Here is a 21,761-nt window from a genome sequence, read left to right on the forward strand (position 1 = left end):
GAGAAAGAGAGCGAGCGAGCATATGACTAGTGTTCCTACTGCTCCCGAGACCTGTTTTTTTCCCCCATGCTCATTACGGCAACAGAGTCAGCGCAGGCAGAAAGAAATCAACATGCGAGGTTCAACAGATGCACTATAATGCAACCAGACAGGAATATGACTCTCTAATGAGGACCTGTGCATGTTCACTCACTCGCTGCTTGATGCACTGGACACTTCGTAGAAATTTTGTTTCAGTAGCCATCCTTTTAGAGATGCTTTAACTTCTCAGTGACTTCTATTTTTTTTTACTGAGCAAAAAATATAAGCAATTAGTTTTCAATGCCCACTATGTGATGCCCCATGCCAGACCTTGACACACTTGAACTGCTGTGAAGCCACCTCTTCTTGCCCTCTGGACCTGCCTGATTCATCTTGACGCCCTACTTCTGCTTTCTGTGCTCGTGACTCACTCTTCTGCTGCTGCTGCTGCTGTGGACGGTTCCACATGGATGCTTTAAAGATTTTCCCCAAGAAACAATGCATGTCAAAGTCTCCCCCTTGTGTCTTGCTTCCAGACTGCTGATTTGTACAAAAGCTGCTGCTTTAGTTTTACACACTGCCTGGTGCTCATTTCAAGACAATCTGCTCATGCTTTCAACAAACTTTACTTTTTTTCATTTTCACTTGCATACTGTAATGATTTATAATCACAATTGTGCCTGGTGTCACCCTGAAGAGAATGGGTTCCTTTCTAGAGCCTGATTCCTACATTTGTCACTGTGCTGTACATCTATTTCTGTACTCAGATGAAATTTAATTAAAATAGGTTAGTTCGGGCCTCCTGGTGGGCCAGCGGCAGGATCCCACGCTTTCATTGCCATGGCTCCGGAGCAGGGAGCTAACGCAGCCAATAAAGAGTTAACTCTCAGTGCCAGCCCCAAGCCTGGATTAAAATGGGAGGGTTGTGTCAGGATGGGCATCCAGCGTAAAACCGGCTGTGCCAAATGATCGGCTATGGCGATCCCGAACAGTGAGCAGCCGAAAGAACAACAACATAGGCAACTTGTTAGTTCAAGCAAATTAGTTTAGATGTCATAAATGATGCACAGAATCAATCCATCCATTTTCTGTACCACTAATCCTGCAAAAGGTCATGGGGCAGAAGCCGGTGCCGGTGTCTCAACACAAATCCATTCGCACACTGCGGACAGAGATGCCAATCAGCCTATAACACATGTATTTGAACTGGGGGAGGAAACTCCTAAGACAGTGGGAAAACGTGCACACTTGTCAAATGTAGGGCAGAGGTGGAATTGAACCCGAGGTGCGAGGTAAATGTCCTACCCACTAAGCCACCGTAAATGAAAGAATCCATTAAATTATATGAAATATTACATTATGAAAGTCAATATACGGATAATTTTGCAGTGCTGTTGATGACTTTTGGAGCATATGAATGCTATCATTTTTATCTGTGACATTATAGCTATTCAAAGGAAAGCGGATGAAATCCTTGATGAAAATGCACGGGCTATAGACCCACTTTTTTGTCCTGCTTGCACTGTAGTGTCCTCATAATTCATCAGGTTCACACTCGATCTACAGCCACGTTTCTTCATCCTGCTCGCTCTACAGTCTCTCCTCAATGTTCAGCCATTTCACAATTTGCTGGAGTAGCCTTAAACCTTTTATATCCTACACACATTCTAAAACCTATGAATTCTATTTCTTTTCTGAACTCTGTTTATGAGTACAGAGGACGCTTCTCTGCCTGAAATTGCACTCGCTCAAATTCAAAGCCTTTAACGAGCAGGAGAAAACTGCGCTGAACCACCTTTCCTTCTGCTCGTTTAGACAGCATCAATATATTTCATCTTATTTAACCCATCCAAGCTTTCTGGTTAACTATGAATAATTCTAGCTTCTGTCTGACTGTAATCTATTCCTCTCCTGCTGAGAAAAAGAGAGGGAGAGGTTTCCTGCATGTGCCTCGTTTCCATTCGATTTATAGACGGCAGGAAAATCGGAGCAAATCAGCTCCAAATTGGGCCGTGTGTGACTTATGCCCCTGACACGACACTGTATTCAACGGCACCGTTGAGCTATTGAGAAGCAGCCAATTAGATGTGCTCAGGGGGATGGGAGGAATATTGGGGGTGGGGAGGTGGTGGGCATCGAGAGTCAGAGCCCCTGTCGTCATTAGTAAAGCCTGAATGTGGCAGAGGAGCGTGGTACGGTGAGAGTGGCACAGCGGGGTACCAGGCCTGCCGAGAGGCTGCTCATTAATTGCTGTCAAACATCTCCCAGAGCCAACTTCCTGTCGAGTCCACAGGCTGGCTCATTACATGACCTAACATAAAGCCCACTGCTCGCATGATACCGACCTGCTATATAGCCAACATGGCTGAAAAGGTACCACACAAATCAAATATACACAAAGTTCTTAGTGCTGGAGTATAACTATAATAATGTGGCAGATTTTTTTTTTTAGGGAATCCAAGATCAGTTGTCCTTCACAAAGTGTCTGGTTGTCCTCGGAGTCTTAATTAAATTCTATGAACTCCAAAGCTCATTGACTCTTAAGCCCAAAATGTGTTTTTTTAACTTGAATAAATCAGTAGAGGAACACAAACCGTGGTTTAAGACAAGTGTAATGAATGATACAGTTAAACAATCAACATCCTATCATGCTCAGTGGTATGTATAAAAGTCCTGTTTACATCGATTTTGGATCAAAATGCCAAGCAGAAGAAATGTATATGACTTTGAAAGAGGAGTTATTGGGGCATGGAGATTCAGTCACAAAGTCAGTCAGCTGGCTGTTTCAAAAAGAACATTGGCATGTCTGGGTTTAACTTTCCAGGAAGCATATCAGTAGATAGGGTTAGAAATAGAAGATCTCTGAAATTTGAAAGTGATATGAAAGAACAAATATGGATGTAGGATTTCATTATACCAAAGGAAGAACCAGATGAGCCATCCTTTACCATATTCTTGACAAATTGGCACGTTAAAGTATGGCAAAATATATTTACATTTACAGCATTTGGCAGATCTCATTTATATAACTGAATAGTTGATGGTTAATGGCCTTGCGCAAGGGCCCAGTAGTGGCAGATTTGGTGGTCCTGGAATTTGAACTTAGAACCTTCCAAGCAGCAGTCCATCTTAATCACTGAGCTTTCTCACCTGTCCTACCCATGTCCTACTTGCCCTACCTTTGCCTCCCTTGCCCTACTCTTGCTCTACTTTCCCTATCCTTGCCCAACTTGCCTTACTCTTGTTCTATTTCCCCTACCATTGCCCAACTTTCACTACTCTTGCTCTACTTCACCCTACCCTTGCCCAACTTGCCCTACTCTTGCTCTACTTCCCCCTACCCTTGCCCAACTTGCTCTACTCTTGCTCTACTTCCCCTACCCTTGGCCCATTTGCCCTGCTCTTGCTCTACTTCCCCTACCCTTGCCCAACTTGCCCTACTCTTCCTCTACTTCCACATACCCTTGCCCAACTTGCTGCACCCTTTCCCTACTTGCCTTTTTTCCAACTTTCCCCTACCACTTACCCTATCATCAACAAGCGAAAAAACATGCCTGATAGACTACTACAATGAATGTCTACTGGTTCTATTATGCTGATGGGAACATTTATTTATTGGCTTGGTGCCCTGGTTTGTCTGCACTTGTCCCTGCAAACAAGTACAAAAAAGTTCTTCAGACTCTTAACCAAAGATTAAACATGTTTTTGCAAATGGGCGAGGTCTCTTCCGGGTTGACTCCACCCTCATCCGAAGGGTTCCCAGGTTTGATGAGGATAAAAATCATATTCTAAGATGTCTGTGAGTCATCCAGGTGCCGTTATCTGGAAGTTGAGTCATGACAACTAGACTTCTTTCTAGTTAGATCGGACCATTTCACTACTCATCTGAGCAGCTTCTTCAGTCTGAGGGAAGTTGGCAGGATTCCACAAATTTGTATCGTCCAGGGTCAAGGATCCTCACCTCTCTGGATAATCTTTTTAAAGGAACAAGGGCAAGGTGAGAAAGGTGAGAAGAGTAAGAGGAGTTGTTAGGATGTAACAACCTCCAAAGGAGACTAACAGGGTACTGAAGTGTACTGAAGTGTTAAGTTGTCTTTATTTGTCAGTGAAAATTCAGTGAAAGAGCCATGATGCAGCACCCCTAAAGCAGAGTGGGTTGGGGGTCTTGCTTAGCAGTGCTGGGGCTTGAACCCCAATCTTCCAGTCAACAACCCAAAGCCTTAACAACTTGAGCTACCACCGCCCCTGTGTTAAGGGTAACGATCAGTGAATGTTAGTGTGGATGGGGTGGGGGGTCCCTTAGGTGTGGCTTTCCTGGTAGACTTGTGAAGAGGTCTTGATCATCTTGGGGACCGATAAAATAGCAGCATGAAATATAGGAAACAGGTTGTGCCTCAATTGAGAGAAGGATTTTCCACCTGGACATAGATGGCTTCCTTCAATCGTCTTTCAAACCATCTGTCTTCTCTGTCCAAGATCTAAGATCTTCACCTTTACCAGATCTCACCTCTGTTTTGATGATGAGCTAGACAGCACTCTCCATTGATCCAGCACTTTACTAAGACCCTTTTTTTGTTTTTTCCCTTAATTTGTTTCCTGTCTTTAGCAGTAGCTTGCTTTTCTCACTGTGAAGAATTTAGGCATGGTCATCATCACTTCAAAATGGATTGGAGCCATGGTCTGTGATGTAGCAATGTGTGAAAGTCCTAAAAATAATGAAAACTTTTTCCCGTTGGCTAAATAATGTTGCTAATAAGATCTTCTTTCCTGAAGTAACATGAATTAATGGATTTGAGCAGAAAAAAAGCAGTTCACATTATCAGCATGAATTCAGTAAATTACATCAAATTGGTATTGTGGTCACTGGGCTGTTGATTTTTCTCCCTGGACTTGCAGTGAATTTTAAAATACAAGACCTCAGCTGTAACAAGCGGTCCGTAATGATCAAATTACGTCTTATCACGACAAATTAAATCTGTGTCCTATAATCACCATGCCATGTTTCTCAGCGAGCTTTGATCCATATATCAATATGCTGCCTGTTTGCCATGATTATCAAGTGTGTTGTGCTGTGGTGAGTCAGTGGGATGCTGGAAAATTAGAACTCTGGCGATATTTCAGACTTTGCATTTGCTTTAAAAACACCATCGCACACAGTTTACGGCACGGATATGAAAAGGGAGGTGATGTTACCAGCATAATAAGTGGAGATTTTCTTGAACATTGACAGTATGATATTATAACAGCACAGGAACAGGAAATGCATTTGTTCGGTGAAGGCCGTAAAAACCGTGTATGAGGTAAATATGTTCACCCAGTGGGGGAGGAATAAATGTTTAGCTGAAAATATTTTCCAAGGTAGATGCTTAGACAATATAGTAATAAAAATGTGCATCTTAAATGCTAACTCAATATCGGTGAAACTTTTCTCTGCTGCTGTGAAAAGGAAGGAAGGAAGGAGTCCCTGCAAAGTAGCTTTCATTATTTTAAAGCTTTGATAAATCTTCCAGCAGCACATTGAAGAGGAAAAAATATCATCTATGATTTCATCTGACTCTGGGTGAGCACAAAAAAAAGGATTAATTACCCAAATACAGAACTACCCACATAATTAGCTTGGCAATTCATAGGGAGATTACGAGTTCACGTTCCAAGTGAACTCAATGTGCTCAAAGACAATTGGCATTTTAGCTTAGCAATGACTAGAGATAATTTAATACAGACAGGCAGCTCCTCATCGCTATTATCCAGTAAACATTAGTCTGAGACCTTAGAAAACTGCCTGCAAACTTTGACTATTATTACTGGATATGAAAAGATGTTTGTGTGGAAAGATCATCTTCTCAAAAGACTAATTCCTGTGTGAAATCCAATGTCAGTCAACTGTGCAAGCAGAAAGGCTCGACTGGCTGTATGCTGATACCAGGTTTTTTTTTGTTCTGCCAGATGCCTTCTACGATGTGATCACAGTCGGAGCTCCAGCCGCTCACTTCCAGGGCTTCAAGAACGGAGGCCTTCAGAAGCTGCTCAGCCGATATGAAGCAGACAAGAAGAGGTAAGTTCTCAAACCCTGTCAATCACAGTGTCCTCTCATGCACACAGCACCTTTAAGATTTGTCTTTGTAAGGCTCGCTAACTTTATTTACTGTTTGTCTCAACAACAACAACTCCTTATGCACTTCAGCGGCGGATACGAAACCTGAATTCAGACAGATTTTCCCTTTAAACCCAACTCTGTTTATGCCACCGAGGCCACGGCTTCCCAGAGTTCCCTGGTGCCACAAAAGCTCTCCTACTTTTCTCATACATATCTATTTCACATTGATGTTTTATACAGTAAAAAAGGGTTTATTTCAGTCCTAAGACACCTGTTAGATTATGAGGAATTATTACACTCTAAAGCCTACCCACCTGTCACATCAGACCTTGATTAATTTTTGATACACAAGAACTAAATCCATTTTGTCTATAGTCAAGGATTAACATTTGCTAAAGATCTATTTCAGTCTGTTGAAAGCAGGCACGTTTTCAGGACACGTGTGTTGTTTGGCACTGAAAGACATTTGGCACATTTTTCCCCTCATGCAAATACACCTTGAATGTTTCATGTTTTTCCATGCTTACGAAGATCTCTGATTGGTTTATTTCCGAACGATAATCTCTACCCACATTTGCACTGGATTAATAATGTCAGTAGATATGTTTTGCGATGGAGTGGCGCTGTTTTCTAGAAGTTTGTGAAGCCAAAAGGTGATGAATCTTAAGTTATCAAGGTTGACATGGTCTCTCAGGTTGGGTTTCACAAGTTTTTTCCTGTGGGTTTCCTCAGGGTTCTCTGGTTTCCTTCCATGTCCCACAAACATACTGTAGGTGTACTGAATACAGTAATTAGCCCCAGGAGTGAATGTGTCATGTGGTGTCATCTGGTCTGGCCACTTCATCACCACAACCCAAACCAGGATAATGTGGTTTCGGAAGATAAACAAATAATATGCTATCTAGGTTTCCTTTCCTGTTGAAAGCAGCTCCGAATTTGACACCATAGTGTGGGAAGAGAGAGAGAGAGACCTTATTTGCATGTTTTCTACAGTTCCTGTCCAAAGATTTGGTATTGGTGATGCACTGAGCTGATCTCATGCCCTCAGAAGCAGATGGAATATTAGGATGGCGCTGAGGGCAGCATTTTGCACCTCCAAACCTTATAACTTTGGAAGAGTTTTGTCAGAGCGCAGCCCTCAAGCTAGTCATTGTTACAGAAAGTAATTGGTGTTTACTTTAGTAAGATGGCAGCAACAAAACTACAGAGCCTCGTGTGCAGTTTCCATGGCAGTTTCGAATAGGGCCTTCACGCTTTGATCGTGAATAGATGCTCTTCTTAGCCTGGCATTGTGCTCTCTCTCTCTCTCTCAGCCTGTCATCTTGAACAGCTGCTTGCGTGTGGTTCCATTGCCACCCCCAGGGTCTCTATTGATATTCTGTGTCGTTCTTGATTGAATCCCCACTCTGTGATTCAATTACTGATTCCCGTCTGCTGCCATCTCCCTCCTTTGCTCCCCGCTTGCCTCCCTTTCTCTCTGTCAGAGGAGATGTTTAATTAGTTAGACAGTTCCCATCTTTCTGCCCGGCTCACCCGAACCTGCCAAAATCAGCAGGGAAAGCAATGAACCAGGCACAGTGGCATCCCTCATCAGCTATTGCCCTGAAAAACGATGCATTGCTGATCGGAAATCAGTGGATCTTCGGCTCGTCCTTATTTTACAGTGAATAGGCTGTTGTGTAGCTTTCCGAACATTAGTCATGTTGAGATTTTATGCATAGGGTTTTGTGAGTAGTTAGATGTTGGAGTAGTAATATAGAAACCTTATTGAGTTTCGATGAACTTGAAATGTCCTCAAAATACACACGGTAGGTGAATATTATCTTTCCCAATCATTGTATAAAAATATATTGTTTTTATTTGGTCTTTATATGTTGTTCTTTGGTCATTATAATTCACACACCTTGCATTCATGGTATGAAAAGCATATAGGCAATTATAAAAGGTCTTGGTTCAGTGTATATGCTTAGACTAATGATAGTCTCAATCATGTAGTCTCTCTTTGGGCTGCTGTCATCTATTAGCAATGCTGAATTGTATTAATAGCAGTTCAGTGCTTCATGCATTTAAACAGGCATCTTTGGATTCATTTGCTGAGAGACTAGACATCACTTAATTTTGCTTTTCTGCCCTTCCAGTGTGATGGGGCACTGTTTCTTATTTATACCCTTTTTTAGTACCTGTGTCTGTATCATGGATATGCAGTATTCTAGTATTATGGTTAGGCATTTGCAGTATCCCTGTTTCATGGTCAGACACCTGCGGTATCCCTGTAACATGGTCAGGTACCTGCAGTGCCCCCGTATCATGATCAAGCATCTGCAGTATTCCTGTATCATGGTCAGGCACCTGCAGTATCCCTATATCATGGTTATGCATCTGCAGTAACCCTGTATCATGGTCAGGCACCTGCAGTATCCCTGCATCATGGTCAGACATCTGCAGTATCCTTGCATCATTGTCAGGCTCCTTCACTGTCCCCGTATCATGGTCAGGCTCCTGCGCCATCCCTGTATCATGGTCAGGCTCCTGCACCATCCCTATATCATGGTTATGCATCTGCAGTAACCCTGTATCATGGTCAGGCACCTGCAGTATCCCTGCATCATGGTCAGACATCTGCAGTATCCTTGCATCATTGTCAGGCTCCTTCACTGTCCCCGTATCATGGTCAGGCTCCTGCGCCATCCCTGTATCATGGTCAGGCTCCTGCACCATCCCCGTATCATGGTCAGACACCTGCAGTGTACCTGTATCATGTTCTAACATCTGCAGTGTCCCCATATCATAGTCAGGTACCTGCAGTGTCCTCGTATCATGGGCAATCACCTGCAGTATCTCCGTATCATGGTCAGACACCTGCACTATCAACGTATCAGTATCAAGCATCTGCAGTACCTCTGTATCTTGGTTAGGCACCTGCAGTGTCCCCATATCATGGTCAGGCACCTGCAGTAGTGCTCTATCATAGGCAGGCACCTGCAGTATCCTAGTATCATGATCAAGCACCTGCAGTATACTCGTATCATTGTCAAGCACCTGCAGTATCCCTGTATCATGGTCAAGCGATTTTAGATTGCTAAGCTACGTGCCAAACCATGTATTATTATTCCAAATTGCACAACCCTACATAAAGATAAAAACTCTGGCATCATTTGTTTGTATACTCTTTAGCAATGTGATTTCCTTTGACCAGTGAGTTTCTCTCAGTTTTATAGCTCTTTTACTATATCCATATTTGGATATATTGGCAGAGACCCTGGTATGAGGGGTGACCAATTTAACACAGACATTTAGTTGCAGAACAGATCACTTGGCAGTGGAAATAACAACAAAATGTGGGTCACAGATTTGATCTTGTTGGAAAAGAGTTATAAATAATCAGAGCAACAAAAGCATGTTACAGATTATACATGCTGGCTGAAAACAAGTGCACCTGCTGGGGATCAGATCAGTCTACAATCATATTCTGTTATGAGCAAGTGCAAATGAGGGGAATAGTGCAGGATGGGAACTTGTCTATTATTACATCTCTCTGAAGGCTTATCGACTTTCACCACTGTTTAGCTTATGGTTATGACATGGTCCAATCACTTGAAAGTGAATTAATGTTGATTGTAGACAAAGAATCATTTTGAATAATAAAGTCTTTATCTTCTTAATGTGAATAGATGTGCATTGATAACATCATTTCTAGTCATTGTAGATCACATTGTATTAATCTAATAATTGATTTTTCATTCCAATTCCCAAAAATATGGCAGTAGATAGTTTGGCTAAGATAAATTGCCCCTAGGTATGAATCAGTGTGTGAATGGTGCCCTGCAATGGACTGGGGCATCATGCCCAGTATTCCCGGGATAGGCTCCAGATCTACCACGACCCTGACCAGGCTAAAGTGCTTACTGAAGATAGATGAATGAATGAATCTGTAATTTGGCAAAAACACTGTAGTTAACTCCTTCTGTCCTCACCCACCAATCACAGGCCAATTGATCGAAACTGACATTAAATGGGCTCTTTTATGTTACCTGACTGAAGGAGAAAAACATCTTGTGAATCTTGAAAAATGCTAGTTTAATTCAACTTGGCTGGAAAATGTAGCATAATAAAGCCGACCTAATGACATCACAGTAAAAGTTGTATATAGATGATGAACAAATGAGGAGCTACTATAGTGATCAGTCCTGGCAAACTAAACAAACACAAAGTAAGTGCTTGAAAAGTCCTTGAATAGCCCAACACTTCATTTTGAAGTGTCTGAACCCTGTGTGAAGTTTCTAAAGCGCACTTAATACAAGAAAATTTTAAATCACAAAAGCACTCTGAGCAATGAGGTCATCCGGGAAGATGGTCAGTTTATCAGCAGTGCAAGCCACCGATAAGAAGGAGTGTACTTTTTCAGGTTCACTGAATTGAAATCAGTTTTGCTGAAAAAGAGATTACGTTGAGGACTAATCCGGCAGATATGGCGATGGTTTTGTTTCATATTTGACTTAGTTAATGACTCACTGTAGCTTAAAGTTTCCAATTTTCTGCCTCGCTGGCCAAGTAAGCCTCCTCAAGCCTCAAACTCGTGCCTAAATCAAATAGCATGTCTCTTGGAAATCAAATCCATTTTAATGCCTTTGTGGTCGGCCACACAGCAGCGCTGTCATTATTATTTTAATGGCATTCCTCGGTAACTCACTGCCTCTTTAGCTGCTTTTGGGAAAGCGATTATTTTAAAGAGTTCCTCTTGTGTTTTATTCACTTGTCATAATGTTTTTTTTTCTTTCCTAACCTTACCAGGAACCAGCCTGAAACTATCAAACACACATACATATGCACTCACGCAATTTCCCTCTTCACTGTCGCTTGTCCACCGCAGCTTTGTCTGGCAACACTTTGATGATTGGATTTGATTAAAAGCTAACCGAACAGTGACATGCGAAACGTGGCTATTTAATGCTCCATTAATTCATCAAAGACGTGCTGGATGGACGAAAGGCGAAAGCAAAAGAGCAAGGTTTTGAGAGCATGAAGCGGTGCTACAGAAAGGACAATGAAATGGCTGTCGTTCTTTGTTCTCTGGGGCACGGTGCGAGCGGGGAAGGAAATAAGAGGGGAACAGGAACCACATTGCCAATTCATTATGTCACCTGTAATATTCCTTTCTATCTTCAACACGTCTACAGTATAATACGCTACAGCACAGCTTCAGCTGGACAAAAACCATCGTCTGTTCGGGATGGCTAAAAGAAGAATTGCAATTATTTTGCTCGAATTCAAATCATGATAATTGATAGCAGTTTATCAGCTAGGTGTTGTTGCACATTGTACATTGAGTCTTCAGAAAGTCTTTTAACTTACCCCTTGATATCGTTTCTTTTTACCTTGTGGGTCTCTTACCTTGTATTTCTCCTGCCATTTACAAAACATTCAGAGTCCCCGTTCCCCCTGCAGGACTTCTACAAAAGACCTGTTATAGACATCTAATTGACTATAGAGCGACCTTCAATAATCAAAAGGCCCAGAAAAGTTTCTAAATGGCTATTCTGTGTCGCCATTTCTAACATTGAGTATGGGGAAAATGACCTAGGTTTGAAATGGCAAACGGGCAAACCGCTGTTAGCCTGAGGAGTCTTCTTTCATGAAGAAAAAATACATCTTTCTCACTAAAAGAACAGAGCGACTACGACGCTCTCGGACAGTGGTGATCCTGCTCCCCCTTCAGAAAAGGGATAAAATAATCACATTAATTTAATGTTAAATATAATACAGCTAGGCGCAAATTAAATAAATATGCCAAATATGCATGTGATGATATTCAAGCTAGTCACAATCGTTTTGTCATGGTTTCCAAGAAAGTATAACATCTTATTAAAAAAAAAAAATCATTGTGAAATTAATTTTATATTATAAAAATGCTTCATTATTATAAAATCTGACTATTTTTTACATACGATGGACGATGTGGCAGCTTATTGATTAAGGTGTTGTTCAGAAGGTTATGAGTTCGAATCCCAGATCCACCAAGCTGCAACCGCTGGGCCCCTGAGCAAGGCCCTCAACCCTTAATTGCCTAGTCATATAAAATGTGGGTGTCTGTCATATCCCGGAAATGTAAATGCAAATAAAAATAGTGAAAAAAGTAAAAAAAAAATTGAAATGATAGTAAGATCAAATTAAAAAGATAAATAAAATATATAAGGAAATAAAATGTTGTTTGCAATAAAGTGGCAATGAGCTTAATGAGCTGTAACTGCATTTATATAGAAACAGCCTTTATTTGTCACATTTACATTACAGCACAGTGAAATTCTTTCTTCGCATATCCCATCCTTGGAGGTTGGGGTCAGAGCACAGGGTCAGCCATGACACAGCGCCCCTGAAGCAGAGAGGGTTAAGGGCCTTGCTCAAGGACCCAACTTGGCAGTGCTGGGGCTTGAACCCCCGATCTTCCAGTCAACGACCCAGAGCCTTGAGCCACCACTGCCCCATATATGAATGTCTTTTATAAATAAAATAAAATTTAATTTAATTAAGTTGCTGTAGTATTAGAAGAGTAAAACACTCTGTTATTGGAAAATAATTAATTTTGGGATGGTACCAGCACCTGTGCATTTTAAGAATTATTTCTAAAATCTTAAAAGAATGTCTTCAAACACACAGGAATTTGTGATGAACTGTTACCAAAGATTATCTGCTTCATTAAATCAGCCAAAAAGAAAAAAAAATCCAGGGTTTAAATCTGAATCATTGTACAGCCCTCATAATATCCATACTGGGATTCTTCTATAGTGAACTGATCCATTTAGGTCTCATTAAGGAAGCGTATCGCTGGCACTGTGCATACCTCCAGAGCCTTTTATTCCTCACTTTATTTGTGTTTAATTGAAGCTGGTAGGCATGACCTGAATGGCAGAACGTGACTAATCTATCTTTTAACAGCCACTTTGAATCATTAAGCACTTTCTCTGCAGATGTCAGACGGTGAGAGAGAGACGGCAGTCTTAATATTCGGGTTAAAGCGAAGCCTGTGGACGTAGCGACTTTACTGAGAAAGTTTCATCTATACGTCTGTGTATGTGTAATGAACTAGAAGAAAGTGTATAGGAGTACATACTTCTGTCACTTTCTATCCAGGAAAACGCTGTGTTTCTGTATGAGAAGCATGCTGTTTTCACGTTGTTGTGCAGTTTCAGCAGTATCACTATCGCTCGGGGAGAAACGTAAGCACCGGCCTCGGATCAGCGATTAAGTCCGGGTTGTTCCCCACCGGACGCTGGTGGCAAGCCGAGTAGCACGCTTCTATACTTCTCTCTCTGTGTTTCTCTGCTATTAATTAAACTTACACCGGAGACTGGAGCTTAATTACACTTAAGGGCTTTTGCGCTTCCCTCGCTCTATTTACCGTCATCATTCATTCTCATTGATGATTTATGAACCCCCACAGCAGACGTTTACCTTTACGCTGTTCTCTTCCCCCCTGAAGGCTGCAGTCTTGCTCTGTGTGGTGGATTAGCGCGGCTCAGAAACAGGAGCTAATTTACTCGGAAAGCTGCTAACACCCCCGCAGGTTTTATAGAGTAGCACTTCCATCCAAAAATAACTTTGAGTGCATAATTGTCTTGGGAGAAAAAAGTTTTCAGTAGTTCTGATTTATAATTGACTTTTATTTTACTTTTTTTTTGCCTTTCAGAGCATCTCAAGATTGAGGCAGTTCATTTTTTTCTGTTGTTTGCCCTATAGCATTTAGCCACATTTTCAGTTAATAAAAGCTCTGGTGATTTGATATGGTTTTTTCTCCTCCATGGACCGGTTTTGGTCCACTCTGCCATCCGTAGGTCTCAGATGCTATTTTGTCCTGTTTATTGTTTTTTCTATTCTCATACCCCTGAACTGTGTTGAGTTTCCTCTAGTCCTCACACACCTGATCTAACTCATCAGCTCATTAGCGATCCCCTTTTGATCTGGATCAGGTGTGTTGGAAACATGCAAGACTTGAAATGTCTCCAGGACTCTGGAGCTGAATCGCTGCCTAATTTGGCTTTTTATTAGAGAAGCAAAATCTAGTTTGTGGCCAGCATATGGAGTCGTCTTTTTAAACCAAACAGCTTTGTACGGTTTTGCTAATAATGACAACATGAAGCTATTTTCAAGCTAATGAATGCACCAGTGTTTGATATGACATTTGATATCTGACGACCCTTTTATGGCTCAGGAATTGAACATTTTTAGCCATAAGGATTTAATGAATATTATTTTGGTTTGTCATGACAAAGTTGGATGAAATGACCAAATGAAGACTTCTTCAGACTGTAATTTTTCATCCCTATAATGTCATCTGTATCATATGTTCTACATGACTACCTGAGACCACTGCATCACCTACATTATCAATACTTTCCTGAAAAACCTGTTGTGTACAATTTGGGGCTTGTCTTCTGCCCCCTAGGGGCTATCTTTGTCTGAACAAGGACAGAAACTGTTTATTTTATTTTTCATTTCATTTCATTGTCTGTACCACTTATCTGATCTATCCTTGGGTCACGGGGAGCCTGTGCCTATCTCAGGCGTCATCAGGCATCAAGGCAGGATACACCCTGGACAGAGTGCCAACCCATCGCAGGGCACTTTTATTTTATTTACTTTTTTACCAATGAACAGTCTTAGTTTTTGTTCTAAGAAACATTTTTGTGGTCAAATAAATGTAGCCTGATATATCAAATAGGACACAAATATGACTAGTTTTTTTGTAGTATTTTGTTTAAAGGCCCAGTTAAACACCTCAATTTCAAAAAATCTAGAATTTTCTGTCAATTTTCTCAAGTTTTAAAGGCTTAAATCTTATTAATTGAAAATACAAAATGATTAAATGTTATTTTCTTAAATGCTTTTTTAAATGAAGTTCTCTCTACATGTTCCATTGACCTCCAAGAATAATACAACATGCATGAAATAATATTTAACATTAATAAATGTCCAGAAAGTTCACTGCTATCAGGAACCCTGCTTGTATTCCTATTCAGACACGATGGTGTTTTTTTGTGCTTTAAAGATGAATAGAAACAAACGAATCCATGTTCAGAATTTCAGCTACACTCTGTAAAACACATTTGAAGCTGTGCGCATTGAGCATGCTGTGACTCTACACTGGAGAACTGTTCAGTGGCCTTTAACGCTGATCATTAATATGCACTTCCTGCAGCAAAACTGCTCAATCTGCTCGTAATGGATAATGAGGAAACCAATTGGACGTCTTGCTTCACCTTATGTCATATTTGACTCGTTTAAGTGACTTAAATTAGCTATGAAATCAGCCGCGATGAATTTGCAGGCAGAGTGCACAAAGCTAGTGGGCGTGTATCGATTGGATCAAATTATAGTGGTTTGGAGCTGCAGTCTTCATATCGATTCTGCTCTGTCCTCCATAGGTCAGCTCCATGGCCTGCACGGAGTCTTGAGTCTTGTTTCTCTGTTCTTACATATTCATGATTGCAGGCTTTTTTTATTTGAACAACACTGAGTCATACAAAATAACAAAAAACTTTATTTATCACATGTACATAATACAGCACAGTGAAATTCTTTGATTTCCCACACCTATAATAGATTGTTAGGAAGATGGGGTCAGCTATGATACAGGTCCCCTGGAGTATAAAGGGTTAAGGGCGTTTGTTCAAGGGCCCAGTAGTGGCAGCTTGGTGGTGCTGAAGCTTGAACCCCCAACTTTCTGATCAGTTGTTGATTTAGTTGTTGGTTGGTTGCTTGGTTTGCTGCATTAGTTGCTGGTTTGATGATTTGTTGGCTTGTTTGGCTTGTTGCTTAAGTTGTTGCTTTGTTGGTTGGTTTGTTGATTTAGTTGTTGGTTGGTTGCTTGGTTTGCTGCATTAGTTGCTGGTTTGATGATTTGTTGGCTTGTTTGGCTTGTTGCTTAAGTTGTTGCTTTGTTGGTTGGTTTGTTGATTTAGTTGTTGGTTTGTTAGTTGCTTTTGTTGGTTTGTTGGCTTGTTGCTTTATTTGTTGGCTGGGTTGGTTGGTTTGTTGGCTTGTTGCTTTAGTTGTTGGTTAGTTGGTTGGCTTGTTGCTTTAGTTGTTGGTTAGTTGGTTGGCTTGTTGCTTTAGTTGTTAGTTAGTTGGTTGGCTTGTTGCTTTAGTTGTTAGTTAGTTGGTTGGCTTGTTGCTTTAGTTGTTGGTTAGTTGGTTGGCTTGTTGCTTTAGTTGTTGGTTGGATGGTTTGTCTCTTTAGTTGTTGGTAGGTTGGTTTGTTTGTTGCCTTAATTGTTGCTAGGTTGTTTGGTTTCTTGCTTTAGTTGTTGGTTGGTTGGTTGGTTGGCTTGTTGCTTTAGTTGTTGGTTGGTTGTTTGGTTTCTTGCTTTAGTTGTTGGTTGGCTGGTTGGTTGTTTAGCTGGTTGTATGTGTATTGTGTGTGTGTGTATTGTGTGAGTATTGTGTAAGTGTGAAAGGGAGTTGTTTGTCCTGCTAGCTTCTCATCCTCTGTTTCTTCTCCACAGCTACAGTACGGCATATCAGTGCATCTACTACTCTCCAGAGCACACAGCCAAGGCAAGAGAGATCCTGAGCGTTGTGTCCCAGCTTCAGCCCCTCATCTGCAGCCTGGCCGAGCGCCTGCTCCAACAAGCCCAGCAACGCTGCAGCCACAGCCTCCGGGAGGCTCTCAAGAGTCTGGAGGAAAAGGTGAGGACCCAATTTCAGTGGTGTGTTATAGCAGCCAGGGAAATTCCAAAAAGCCCCAGACTGGGCGAAAGAAACAGCAGCTCAGCAAGAGCTTCATGAGCAGAAATGCTTTTTCTAAACCACCTTTGTTGTACCAAACAGAAGAGAGTTCTGAAGTTATTTCAAACCCATCTATTCATAGTCAAAGAATAATTGTTTAGCTATCAGCTAACATTCCTCTTCATCACTTTAGCATGCTAGTTGACTTGGTTAATGTTAATGTTAGCTAACTACAAGCTGGTATATAGTAACTTGGCTATCAAACTAACTAACCTACATTCATTTCTAGCACCTATTGTTAGCCAAGTAACGACCGCTAGCTGACTGTTAGCTATTGTTAGCAAGCTAACAAGTGTTAATCACCGTCTATGCCACTAGCCAACTTGTGTAGCAGATATGAGCTAACTAATCTGAATGAAGTTGTAGTTAAGATTTTGTTCACCAAGTTAGAATTATGTGAGTAATTAATTACAGGAAAGTCTGACGTTTACTTGTTCTCTATTTTTTACATTTTTAATGGTTGTGTATCAGATTCAGGCATTTCATATTCTTATGTGATTATCTGGTAGAACATCTCAGGTTAGTTAAAAGATTAAAAGACTTTTACACTACAGCAAGGTTTTTCATCCCTCCTCAAGATAATTTTTAGTGAAAAGGGAAAACCCTTATGAAAATGAGAAGTAACCAATTAGAAGTAACCACTCGGATACTTTAATGGTTCCTGTCAGTATGTCTCCTCCCCTGTGAGGGCTAATCATATTACATTATCTGCAAAAATGAACAGAATTCATTTATTTATTGTCTTGGATGAATCAGTAGGCTGCCATTGTCATTGCTAGTAATAACAAGCTAGCATTAGTTCAACACTTCTTACTCTAGATGCTAGCTTCCCTGCTGGTCCAGCATCGTCTCGCAGCCACAACCTGGGGTCATTTCCAGGGCTAGGGGACCAACCCAGCCACTGAGAGGTTTAACTCCTAGTGCTGGCCCCAAGCCTGGATAAAATGGGAGGGTTGCATCATCTGGTGTAAAACCTGTGCACCAATGCAGATCGGATGATTCACTGTGGCGACCCCGAACAGGGAGCAGCCGAAGGACGACAACAACAGATGTAGATTCAGTCTAATTAGTTACTAACTTTCTTACACAGCAAGAATCCAATATTCTCACATCATGATCCGTTTCACCTCTTCAACCTATTTTTTTTGGGTTGAGAGCATGATGTTTTCAGGTCCTTCACATCCGTCGATCCGTGCATTCCCTCAGAGACTCTCGCTTGTACGATTTCTCAAAAACGAGTGGTGAAATGTTTGTAGGATTTCTATGGAAGTAACTTTAGTGACTTTGTAACCAGCATCTGAACTCATTCGATTTTGAAATCGATCCAAACAGAGTCAAGGTCACTTGAAGGTCAAATGTCTGGATGGTTTTTCCTTCACTAGTTTTCTTCCTGTTTGTAGATTTTATTTTTGAGTATTTGAGGCATACGAGTTAGTAGCAAGAAAGACTAGACATAGGATGACATCAAGTCCTGACATCTTCTTCTGGCATTTTTGAGCCTCGGGTAGATGATTGACGCTTGTTTGAGATTTTCTGACCTTAGTTACATTATCACATACATAAATTGCTGATTTTAATCTTTCCACACCACACTTACGGTCTGATACATGAAACTTTTAACCAGATGATACTACAGTGTGCTTTTTCCCCCAAGAATCATTGGGTGAAAGAAATGAATGTTCATGTCCATGCAGTTGTCATGTATTCTCTCTACAAGTGAAGCAATATGTTGGGGGGGGGGGACTGAGAACAAATAAGCTGGTTGCGTTTTAGTGACATGTCTCCAAAATCAATGCACTTCTCTGCAATGTAAACACACCAGAGCAATGTCACACACATGGCGGATGAACTGCAGCAATTCCTTCCTCTGTTCAGAGTTAAATCAGTAATCATTCTGCTTTTAAATGGTTTGATTAAAGAGCTGCTGTGTCCAATTTGTGTCCCTTTGTAATTTGTGTCCTATAGCTAGAGAGAGAGATCGTAACCATTTCATTTCGATTCGCAAGCCTCTACCGCGTCCGTGTCGAGAACAGCCGAGCGGTCGCACACACGCAGATCTCTTTTCTCGTGCCAAAACCTAACAAAAGCAGGGCACGTACTGTTGCCAGATCGGAGGCTTTGGTGTTTTATCAGTGTAATTAATGAATTACATCTGGTGCTGTCAGTATGCAATCTGCTACGTTGAGATTGTTTTTTGCCTCAGAGGAATAGTGGCCAATCAGCTGCTTTAATTGGTACATTCTCTCTGTCACTGCTCTTCTCCACCTTGATTAGAGACGGGAGTCCACCCAGCATCCACCGCCACAGCTAGCAGAGTCTGATTGAAATCTTAGACCGTCTGTCTGTCTGTCTGAGTGTGTGTGAGAGAGAGAGAGAGAGAGAGAGAGAGAGACAGAGAGAGAGAAACAAACAAACAAACAGCTGATTTCATAGTCTTACACGGATGAAAACACACACACACACACACATTTTTGCTTATGTCTCACTGTAGGAAAATCACATGAAATCTCAGACCGTCTGTCTGTGTTTGTGTTTGTGTGTGTGTGAGAGAGTGAGACAGAGAGAGAGAGAGAGAGAGAGAGACAGACAGACAGACAGACAGACAGACCGACAGAGAGAGAGAGAGAGAGAGAGAGAGAGAAAGAAAGAAAGAGAGAGAGACAAACAGAGAGAGAGAAACAAACAGTTGATTTCATAGTCTTATGGATGAACACACACACACACACACACACACAGCATTTCTGCTCATGTGTCACTGTATTAAAATCACATGAAGTTATCAAAGTTCAGTAGATCAGACTTTCCCTCATGTCCGTACTCAACCCAAGATTTTCCAAGTCGCCCCATATCTTTATACCTGTTACAAACCATATCCCTTGTTTTGACTTCACTTGTCTACTTAGAGTGATGCAATAAATGGGCGTGGTCTGTTCTAGGATGACTCTGCCCCTTCCACAGAACAAGAGGGCTCAGAGTTGTTTAATGAGGATGAAAATGATGTAAATCCCATGCTGTTACCTTAAAACTCCTGACATTACATACATGCCGTTATCCAGAGCAAACTTATATTCATCTCAACTGGGTTAAGGGTTAAGGTCCTTACTCAAGGGCCCAGCAGTAGCATCTGTGGTGGTCCTGGGATTTGAACTTCGGATCAGTAATCCAACATCTTCCACAGGATGAAAATTATGTATATCACATGCTGTTACCTCAAAGCTCCTCACATTACATAGACCAAGATTTGATTTTTAGTGGAAGATGTTGGACCTAAGACCCTAGGACCACTGCTGGGCCCTTGAGTAAGGCCCTTAACCCTCAACAGTTTGCTCTGGATAATAGCCTCTGTCAAATGCAGTAAACGAGTCAAAACACCAACTTAAGGAAGATCTTTTGGAAGAACGGTGTCCATTGTTCTAGGAGACTTCCAGAAACTTCTATGTAGATTCTATGCTATTGTTCAGTGAAGCCGAAGGCTCATGATGCCTCAACAACTTAGAAAAAGCCCTATCTAGACAGGATTAGTTTCAACTCTTTTGTCTGTGCTCACTTACAGAGCGCAATTAGGAATGAGTTTCTGCCGGTTTGCTTGGTCTGTGAACTCGGATAATTGTGCCACACATCTTCATCCGATGGTGTTTGTTTATCGGTTAATTAAATGATTAAGTAACTTACAGCGATACAACTGCTCATTCATTTATCTCTAAACTACACATGGTGCGATACCGTGGCCCATGTGAATACAAAGTGTCTTTATACCTGTAGCTGACGTTATAATAGCCCTTTTAATCAGCCTGCACTTTCACGCTCTCCTGATTGATTTTATTTTCTTTCTCCTGCTAATGGGCTTCAGTGTAGGCAGCGTGGAGACGGAGTTATATGTTATACGTGCGCTGGGGGACTAAACACGCCGAGTAACGGAGGTCAAAAAGTTTATTTAGTTTGCAAGAGGCAACATGTTCATTCAAAATCACAGACATGTCCATCCAAATGCGACTAAGATCATCAGACGATCTCAGAATTGCTTAAAAAAAATGGTTTGGTGTGTAATTTCCTACACTGATTTGGATAATAATAAAATCTCAGAGGAGCAGTTTCGAATGAATCCTTCAAATGAATCATTTAAGAATGTTTTTTTCCATTAATAAGAATATTAAAAGAATGTTTTTCCCTTTTATTTGTCATCTGGTATTTATTTATTTATTCATTTATTCATTTATTCATTTATTCATTCTGGCATTTATTTATTAAACTCATCATATTGTGATAAAATTAATTTTGGAAAATCAATTAAAATTATTTTTTCATTGATTTTATTTATTCGTGAGATAAGACTTAATTATAAAAAACTTTATTAATCCAGGAGGAAATTCTTTTGCCAGAGATTGAGAGACTGCTTCAAATTAAAAGAGAAATAAATATAAATGAAATATAAATAAAAAATAAATAAAATAATCTACATATACACATTTATTTATTTATTTATTTATTTATTTATTTATTTATTTATTTATTTATTTATTCATTTATTCATTCATTTGTTTATTTATTTATTCTGCCATTTATTTAATAAACTCATCATATTGTAAATGAAATCAATTTTTGAAAATCAATTAATTCTTCTTCACCTTCCGGCTTTTCCCTTCAGGGGTGGCCACAGCAAATCATCTCTCTCCACCTATCCCTATCTTCTGCATCCTCAACACTTACACCCACTAGCTTCATATCCTCATTTATTCCATCCATATACCTCCTCTTTGGCCTTCCTCTTTGCCTGGCAGGACCATGTCCAAGAAAATCAATTAATTATTTTTTAATTTTTTTAATTTATATTTTTAAGATAAGAGACTGCTTCAAATTACAA

At 40.7% G+C, this 21,761-nt stretch overlaps 1 protein-coding gene across 14 annotated transcripts in view; it reads left to right on the plus strand.

Moving 5' to 3' along the window:
- The window catches only part of inpp4b (inositol polyphosphate-4-phosphatase type II B), a 256,046-nt gene that overhangs the window by 180,115 nt on the left and 54,170 nt on the right, over positions 1–21,761 (plus strand). For all 14 annotated transcript variants that reach the window (XM_058386150.1, XM_058386137.1, XM_058386138.1 and 11 more), the window contains 2 exons: positions 5,968–6,076; positions 16,618–16,801. In XM_058386150.1, the coding sequence (XP_058242133.1) occupies positions 5,968–6,076; positions 16,618–16,801 (293 nt within the window). The remainder of the gene's footprint in view (positions 1–5,967; positions 6,077–16,617; positions 16,802–21,761) is intronic.

This window comes from Hemibagrus wyckioides, linkage group LG03 (assembly GCF_019097595.1).
Source record: "Hemibagrus wyckioides isolate EC202008001 linkage group LG03, SWU_Hwy_1.0, whole genome shotgun sequence".
Classification (NCBI taxonomy): Eukaryota; Metazoa; Chordata; class Actinopteri; order Siluriformes; family Bagridae; genus Hemibagrus; species Hemibagrus wyckioides.